The sequence below is a fragment of the Diplotaxodon limnothrissa genome, linkage group LG22, assembly GCF_057381915.1.
Source record: "Diplotaxodon limnothrissa isolate DT_005_m linkage group LG22, D_limnothrissa_male_GT1.1, whole genome shotgun sequence".
In the NCBI taxonomy this organism is placed as follows: Eukaryota; Metazoa; Chordata; class Actinopteri; order Cichliformes; family Cichlidae; genus Diplotaxodon; species Diplotaxodon limnothrissa.
Genome location: NC_140616.1, coordinates 437,501 through 447,066, shown reverse-complemented (window position 1 = coordinate 447,066; position 9,566 = coordinate 437,501). Strand labels below are relative to the sequence as shown.

At 47.8% G+C, this 9,566-nt stretch overlaps 1 protein-coding gene across 1 annotated transcript in view; it reads right to left on the bottom strand.

Moving 5' to 3' along the window:
- Positions 1-8,290: 8,290 nt before the first annotated feature.
- rfx5 (regulatory factor X, 5) overlaps positions 8,291-9,566 on the bottom strand; it is a 6,158-nt gene continuing 4,882 nt past the window's right edge. The window contains exon 11 of the mRNA XM_085346067.1: positions 8,291-9,566. This exon is cut by the window's right edge and continues 222 nt beyond it. Coding sequence (XP_085202193.1) covers positions 8,727-9,566 — 840 coding nt within the window. The 3' untranslated portion in view covers positions 8,291-8,726.

The following is a 9,566-nucleotide window of genomic DNA, read 5'->3' as shown; positions in this document are numbered from 1 at the left end:
TACACTCCATGGCCAATGAGATTACCCATAGTGCACCACTGAACGCAGTAGCGGTTTTTGATACGGGCGGTTGCCCGGGGCGGCATCACGGGCACCGGCAAAAAAAAAATTGCTCATACTCATGCTGCCCCGACATCAGCCAGCGCATATTGGGAATGGCACAGGCACCGGTCGGTTTTCTATCACCCTTTTGCTGGGAGTAAGCGCGCCCTCCGTTTGCGAGGTGCGCATGCAGCACAGGGAGGAGAGGGCGGGGCCGCGGGGGAGTCTCTGGCTGGCTGGAGCAGCATCTAATCACCAACTCACAAAATAAAACAAAACAACAAACATGAAAACACCAGACATCATGATACAGACTTATAATTTGCACCGATGTTTTTTCGAAATTCTATAAAGTGAGCGCGCGAGCCCTTGGTGCGCGTGCTCGCTGCTGAAGTCAAAGTAAACTTTATTGTCATCTCCGCTACATACAGTGCCAGTGGGAGTGTTCGCCCGGGGCGCCAAACAGGCTAGGACCGCCACTGACTGAACGACACAGGAACTCATCCCTGCCTGTGGATATTTGTGTACGACTCCTCCATCTAATGCAGAGCACACAGAGCAGCAGTTACAGCCTGTAGTTTGTCCTTTACAGAGAAAATAACAAAGTTTTACAGCTTAGAGTATTTATCTGTAATATTCTGGACATTTATAGGTGAGCTATTTGTATATATGGGAGTTACTTCTAATATTTTGTAACTTTGTAATATTGTCTTATTTAATTTTTATCATTTATGCAGTAAAGGATTTCAAAAATAAAATGAATAATTTTGAAGACAGATCAGTGACTACAAATGGGGTCAGAATTCATCATATAAAGGTCATGTAAACAAAATGAACATTTTTATATGATAAATTCTGACCCCATTTGTAGTCACTGATCTGTCTTCAAAATTATTCATTTTATTTTTGAAATTTGCATTTTGTTAACTTTTTGCCTGTTTTTATTTTATACCTGGTTATCTGTGTGTGTGTGTGAGCTTTTGTCTAGAAAGGTGCTATATAAATCAAATGTTACTTATTTTAAAGTGGTTATTAAATGTGCGAGCTTGCATTTAGCTGCGTTTCTGACTCATTTCTTTCAACATTCGTTTGTCCTCGAGCTTATTTTTCTCTCTCACGTCAAACAGTTTTGAAACAAGTTTCACTTCTGATTTCATAAAAGCTAAAATTCAGCTATCGTCCTGTCACCACTTTCCTCTGTACTCATGTTTATTTACCACATTTTATGCTCTGTGATAAATAGTAATAAATCACGTTTTTGACTCTGAGATTATTCTGAGCCTTCATAGCGGTGATACTTATCAGGATCTGTAAAGACAGCAGCTATACGTGACAATAAGCAGCTCCTGCCCCTTAGGTGGGGTCAGGCTCATGAAGCTTTTATTTTGAAGTTAGACCTGCGTCATTTCTGCAAGTAGGTGTTCTGTTTTGGTTCTGTTTCCGGTTGGTCCAAAACTATTTCCTTCCTGTCCTCCCACACAAAAGCCCTTTCATAGTAAAAGCCTCAGGTACTTAGATTGTAAACACACGCACTGAATGCGCGCTCAGAGCGCCCCCAGCAGGCTGGCAGCGGAACAGCACGGAGCAGAAAGTGGGTCTGCGGGTGAACGTGATGGAACATCTGCAGACCCTAAACATCTGTCGCAGCTGCTTGATTATGAGAGTCCATCAGTGAATTATAATCATTATAATATTAATATTATAGCATTAACTATGTATTAATATGAGACCACATTGATCGGTTTATCCACCTCCGTGAGATGAATTAACGGATGTCACTGTGGTTCAGCGAGCTGCACTCAAACGGGAAAGTTCAGCTGTTAGCGGTAACGGAGCAGGTGGTCACCGGACCGACACGAACTGATTTACCGAGCGCGCAATCAGCGGATGCGCTTTTTAATGACGCGCTCCCAAAGACATCCAGACAGTTCACAGCCCAGCACAGACACGACCATCAGCACGTCTGCAGGGAAAACAGCCTTCTCACATCACCTGACTGACTACATTACTTCATTTAGCAGTGAGGAAAAGTGAAGCCCCCGTGTAAGTGAAGGACGTGGAGACTTGTTTCCTGTGGACGTGATGTCAGCTTTCCAATCGTTCACTGCGTGGCTCGGGACCCCGGTGTTCTGCCAAAAAGCGACTGTCCGTATTTAAACCGCTAAAAGAATCTGTTGGCCTGTAATATGTGAGATATATGTCAGGTGTGTCCCTCGTGAACGATGTCACTTCACCTTGAGCCACAAACAACATTCCTGTCACAACAAGTGTTTTTTGCACTGCATAAAAAATTCCGTTTTCTGTTTTTTTAACGGACGCTGACAGAAAAAGGAACATTGTGTCGAGTTTCAGTCCACTCTGTACTATTTACGGACATTTCCTTCAGTTATGACACGGAAAGTTCCGTTTATTCACTGTTTATTTTTCCGTTAAGAGAAAAACTGAAAGTTCTGTTTATGTGACCATTTACAGCCACTTCTTTTCACTGTAACTGTGTACTTCTTTATAATCTTACATTTCTATACGATTACAACCATTTTCTCAAAATTTGGTAGGAGAAAACTTTGTAAATGAAGCTTTGCTTAGTGCACAGCATCCGTACATTTAATGTTAAATGTTCTTTTATCCTCCTCAACTCAGAAACTATATTGAAATATAACAACAGCATCCATCTTGTCATAAAATGACTAAACAGCCAATAAACGAACAATCTTTCAAGTCTGAGGATTTCTCCTTCCTTGTGTTCATGTGCACACATGCAGTCCAGTGTTTCCTTCAAACAGGACACCTGACAAACAAAAAATGTAACATTTAACAATCTTTGCACATTTGATAATATCCAGAGTACCTTTACGTTAGAATCAGTGCCTTGTGGTTACTTCACCTCAGTGTGGTTTACATCCATGTCTGTCCAATCATGACACAGTATACACATGTAGTCAGTTATCGCCGCTCACCTTTGATTAATAAATTGTATTTCACTAGCAGGGACCACTTCCTTGGTAAGGATGGATGAGGAAGTGTGATAGTGCTGCGGTTTGGGGAAGGCCTTGAAGGGGACTGGCGACGGCTCTCAGGCCGGGCAGAACCCCGTGTACTAGCGAGAAATAAAGGAGCTCTGGGTGGGGTTAATCTGGGCTCTAAACTGAGCTGCTGTTAATTTGTGATTTCTGAGGCTGGTAACTCAGATGAACGTATCCTCAGCAGCAGAGGGACTCTTGGTCTTCCTTTCCTGGGGCGTCCTCATGTGAGACAGTTTCTTCGTAGTGCTTGATGTTTTGTGCAACTGCACTTTTGGGACACATTCAAAGGGGCGATCGTGGCTCAAGAGTTGGGAGGTCGCCTTGTAATCGGAAGGTTGCCGGCCTCGCGTCTGTCAGTGCGCCCCAGGGTGGCTGTGGCTACAATGTAGCTGCCATCACCAGTGTGTGAATGGGTGGATGACTGGATGTGTAAAGCGCTTTGGGGTCCTTAGGGACTAGTAAAGCGCTGTACAAATACAAGCCATTTTTAGCATTTTTACAGACTGACCTTCAGTTCTTAAAGTAATGATGGACTGTTGTTTCTCTTAGTTGATTGGTTCTTGCCATAACATGAAGTCTAACTGTTGTCAAATAGGGCTGTCAGCTGTGCACCAACCGGACTGCTGCAAGAAACTCCACATACAAACCCTGACAGGCACACCTGTGAAGTGAAACCATCTCAGGTGACTACATCATGAAGCTCACTGAGACAAGGCCGAGGGTTTACAGTGTGTCATCAAGGCAAAGGGTGGATACTTACAGGAGTCTAAAATACAACATATCTGGAGTTATCATCTTTTTCTTTGTTACATAATTCCACGTATCCTTGTGTCATATGTATTTAACTTCTTCAGTTTGAATCTACAGTGCAGAAAGTAATAAAAACAGGAAAAACAAGATGTGTCCAAACTTTTGACCGGCAGTGTCCCACATCTACCCTCACAGAACAATCTTTTCAATAACTTCTTTCCCCTGACAGTCAGACTGATGGCAAACCACTGAGCAATGTGCAATAATAACCTCTCACTGCCTCAGAAATATTATCATTCTTGTGTAAATTTATATTACTTTTGTATTTTGTACTGTCATGTTTATCCTGTAGTGTTTCATGTCCACTTTAACAGGTCAGCTTCTTGATTGGCTCTCATTGAAACAACTGAAGTCTGTATGTTTCAACAGTTGTGTGCGGTGACTGTCACAGAAAGGCGAGGACAGACGACGTCCCCTGCTCCATACACCCACAAACACCCACTATTTAGAAAGATAAATTAGATCAGATGAAAACACTGTTTGTGCTGCCGATCCGCACTCCTCGTTGACAGAAGAATGACTGTCTTACCATCCATCCATGCATCTTCTTCCGATTATCCGGGGCCGGGTCGTGGGGGCAGCAGCCCAAGCAGAGAAGCCCAGACCTCCCTCTCCCCAGCCACCTCCTCCAGCTTGTCCAGGGGAACACCAAGGCGTTCCCAGGCCAGCTGAGAGATATAATCTCTCCAGCGTGTCCTGGGTCTGCCCCGGGGCCTCCTCCCGGTGGGACATGCCTGGAACACCTCACCCAGGAGGCATCCTTGTCAGATGCCTGAACCGCCTAAACTGGCTCCTTTCGATGTGGAGGAGCAGCAGTTCAACTCTGAGCCCCTCCCGACTGTTTTACTATTTATATTCTATTCCTGCACAGTTGGTGTGGACCACCCACAATTTCACTGTGAACAACGGCAATTAAAGCTTTTTATTCTTATGTCTGCGATTGTCACACAGGCAGAAAATAAGCTCTTCTTTTGTGTTTTCACTGATTGTTTTCGATCTCCATCAGCAGCTTTACAAAGAACATGAAATAAGTGAGAAGAGAAAGAAGACATTTAAAGAAACCATCTTTTAAACCCATTGCTCCATTTGAAATACTTCAGGTCTGTTTTAAACTAAATTATAACATTTTAACAAAAAAGAATCTGATTTCAGACTCAAACTAGAAACAAATCAAACTCAGAGGATCATTCAGCGTATCAAGGTTTGTCCCAGAGGATTCAGTTTTTGTGACCCCCAAGTCCTCTTGTGACCCTCAGATCCCGTGAGCAGTGAGGGACCCTCGGGAATGCTGACGGCATTTTCCAAAGATCCGATTAGTCATCAGGAAGTGATTTAACACCCGCTGAAATGAAAGGCGGAGACCAGAGAGTAAGTTAACGTCACGTCTTTATTGCGTCACGTAGGAAAATAGATTCACATTAAAGTTCTGGCTTCTGTCCTCATCACGCTTCACTTTCTCTTCACAACAAACAAACACAAGCGAAGCTGCGTCACACTGCTGAACGGGAGGTTCATCCTCCACCGCTCCCGAAGTAAAGTGCAAAACAAAAAAGCAACAGAAAGGAGAGAGGGCGGAGTTACGGAGAAACAAACATCCAAAAGAGAGACCAGCAGCCACGGGAACACATGCAGAAAACCGATGGCGTTTCTCATGGCAACACCAGGAAGAAGAAAATCTGCACATCAACAAGCTCAACAACCGACAAAGCACGAGGCAGAAGGAAAACAACAGGAAACGTCAACGCCGCTGGTCACAGCTACAGACAAAAACCCGGCCCCCACAGGACCGCCAGGGCTCGCTCCCAACAGTGCCTCGTCATCTCGTCACGTTTCGTCAGTGAAGGTCTCTGACCCGGTGAGGGTCAGTAACAATCAGCTGTTCACATCTCAGAGGGCTCGCAGGGGAGCCGCTCTACACATGTACAGCACATATAAACAAGACAGGAAGTGACATCAGAAGGCGCCGTGTCGTCAGTCTGGCCCCTTGGAGTTGACGCCCTGCTACCCGGATCCCGATCGTTTAATCTTTGATTATCTGACCCGTTTCTGGTTTAGTTTGTTCGAGCACTGCGGCTCCACAGTGAACACCTCCCACAGACAGCTGCAAACCCAGGCTCCCAGTGCAGGGCCAGACTGGGCCAGAGCTGCTTTTAACTGGGTTATCCTGGAGTCCTTCTGCCCTTCAGGGATCATCAAAGATGAAGCAGGTTCACTTATTCAGATGAACCACAGTTTCTGGGGTTTGTGTCTCAGGCTTCGTCATGCTGCTTCACACCTGCTCGCTTGGTAGAGCAGGTGTGAAGCAGCTCAGGTCCACCTCTTTACCCCTCGACTTTCTCTCCCCCTGATTGGCTCTCTCACAATCACGACCGTTTATCTGAACGCCTTTGGAAACCGACTCTTAGACTCGCGTTCTGAACCACATGTCAGCTCTGCTCAGTTACTTGCGCTGTTAGTCCCAACTTCAGCTCTTTTTGCATCTTTGTCAGGTTTCCCAGTTTGCCCAGTAGCTCCTGCACAGGGAACAATCTCTTTGGGTTTCAGTCAGAACTTTTTGATTTCCAAAAGCAACATTTGACTTTAACATCAGGTCTGCAATAAAGTGATGAGGACAGAGTCAACGGTGCCTGGCAGCAGAGCGACTCGTCGGTCAACTCAGCAGCAACTTTGCCCACCGAGGGTTTTTTGTTTTTCTTTCTGGAAGCATCTAGGCCTCAGTCCACCTCAAAGGAAGCCTTAAAGCAACAGGGACCAGTTCAGGACCAGCAAGCCTTCTCAGTCCTGGATAAAATTCCCATTGAGGTCCCAGATCAGCACAAACAGGTCCCAAGAGGTCCGACGTTTCGTCAGAAAACCCTCCAGAGTCAGACGCTCCCGGAGTAACTCAGCATCAGTCCTACAGCTCTCTGACAAACGTGATGCGATTGGAAGCGGGTGGACTGCTGTAACCACAGTCCAGGTCAGGTGACTCGCCTGCGGCTGCCGTCAGACGCAGTTTACCGTACAAACTTTGTCTGAAGTAAACTGAGGCCTTTAGAGAGACGTCTTTACTTCTACAAACCGTGAAATGTAACTACTCTGTGCGATTACTTCAGCTCTCATAAAACACTCGTGTTTTCCTCTTTATTCATACTGTTCAACACTTAAAACTGAAACGGCCATAGTGCGGCCGGCCTCTCGTCAGGTGCAACCACAAAGCAAAACATAACTCATAAATACCTGTGACGTAGTCTCTCAATGCATATAACAACAAACTGGTAACACACACGGACTCTTTACACAGTGCAACGCTGGAGTCAGTCAGGGCCGAGGCGCGGCAGTTAACAGGACGCCGAGACGTGCCAGTCGGCTGAGTTTACACCATGCAGTCATATTTACATGCTGGCGCTTAGTGCAGTGCTGCCGTGTGCACCTTCCCATCATGCAACACGTGTGAATTAACAGTCATGATTTTCGACGTCCCGTTAACTGACCCGCAGCTCTCATTGTCAGAGGACAGAGGGAAGTGAGGACACACACTTGAACACGCCACATTCACACCTCCAGACGCGAGTACTGACAAACAGGGTTTTTACAAGTCTGAGATCACAGGATGAAGATGGCGAGGACGGCGGCAGTGCCGCGCCTTGCAGTTTGTAGCACCAATGATGAAGACGACGCCCGCGGGGAGCGAGAAGCTGTCTGACAGAAGTGAAGAACAATCGCTCAGCAATGTGACACTTCCAGAGTCCTCCCGAAGGAACCACAGAAGAAGAGCAGGAACCACTTCCTGTTACAAGTTTAGGGCACTTCCTGTGGCCGAAACCTTTGTTTTGGGTTATTTATTATTTTATTTTTATTAACATCAGCATCTCGACGTGGTCGTGTCACACTGCTGATCGGGACAGAGCTGTGGTGGCGCTCGCAGGGAGCTGGTTAGTGCAAAGGGTGCATGGCGTCTAACGGGCTCTGAGTGGGTAAATTCTTCGTACTGCATGCGAGCGTTGGTGGAGGGCGACTTGTGCTTTGCTCCTTGTGCCTGAGCTCAAGCTTCAAACCAGCCGTTCGATCCGTAAGGGCCAGATATCGTGTCGCTGCTGTGCTCTCTAGCGGGGGGGTCTACATCCACGTCATTAACATGAAAACAACAACGTGGCTGCCGGAGGAGGGGCAATTTTTCACCATAAATAACCTGCTGAAGTAAAAAATCACTTTCAGTAAATCGTCGCCGGGTGGTGAAGGTTTCCAGCACAGTTCACACAAAGTACTTTCTAGTTAAACAAATGTGGTGCTACTTGTCAAAGAACACATGGAAGCAGGTCTGCTGTGAGGTCATCTGGCCCTGACGGAAACAGACACGAGCACTTTAGAGTCTGTGACTGACTATTAATCATTTAAATGCAATCAAAGAAGCTGAACTAATAAAGAAAGTCGCGTTCAAACGTTTAGATCAAACGGCTTCTTTTTGGGGGGCACATTTAAAAAAATCACAAACCAACACGATAAAAACACAAGGCTGTTCAGAACAGGGGGCGGAGCCTCTGCTCCCCAAACGGCACCTCCTGGAGGCGACGGCCTACAGGGGAGCAGAGGCTGAGCTCATTACAGAGGTGGTTTCTCAGGTTTAACACACAGAACCTTTACAAGGCTCTGACCCGTAAGTACCAAACCCCGCCTCCTCCTCTGCACGTTTTAAGGTGAAGCGAAGCAGCAGACCAACAAATGTTCGGAGGAAGTGTGGCCGCGAGATGTGAGTGTTCTGGTTTCATGTATGCCCCTGACTGGCTGTCTGACGCAGCCAATCTGGGATCTCCACCAATGAGGAAGAAGACGTCAGACGGGCGAGGCTTTGTAGCGAGTGAGGTAACAGGGTTAGTGCCCCTCCCTCTGTGAGGATGTGCTGCTCTCTGCTTCCTCTTTCACATTCTTCATCACTGTGGCGGGAGAGGCGGAGCCAGCAGAGGAGGTGGAAGGAGGAGGTGGTGGCGGCAGGCTGACGTGCGGCTGCACCGGCGTCAGCGTGATCTCCACCTCGCCTTGCTCCTCGTGCAGCGTGGGCAGTGGGAGGGGAGGCGCTGGCAGGTGTGCGGTGGGCGGCGTGGTGGCGCTGTTGTTGTTGCTCGGTCTTGGAGCTTTCTGGATGACTTCCACCATCTGGGTGCGCCCTGACGCCGCCAGCTCCCAGCTCTGGTTTCCCGGGCTCTGGAGCAACAGCAGCGGCTTACTGTGGCGGTCCACCTCTGGAGGGCACTGCACCACCACGCCACGGTGCTCCACTGCACCCAGAACCATGCCGGGCGGTTCCTGGATCACCAGCTCCAGCACGGGCTGTGAGGAGGCCGACGACGAGGAGGCTTTCTGGATGACGCCACCCGTCACAGAGCTGATGATGGAAGGAGGAGGGGGTGGCGCAGGTGGTAGGGGTGGAGGAGGAAGAGTAGTGGGCGGGGCTGGCAGGGAGTCCTCGGGGCGAGGTTTTCTCGGTCGTCCTCGTTTCCGTTTCACGGGCGTCGTGTTGGTGGGGGTGCTACTACCGATGGCGCTGCCACTGGACACCACCACCTCCAGGGGACGCTTGGCTGCTCCACCTCGAACCTTCTGGACCACAGAGGTGGGGGCTGAGGGGGCATGCTGCTGCTGAGGGGGAGGAGGCGGGGCAACCTTCTCCCTTTCGTAGGACAGACAGCTCTGAGGCAGAATCATCACAGGAAA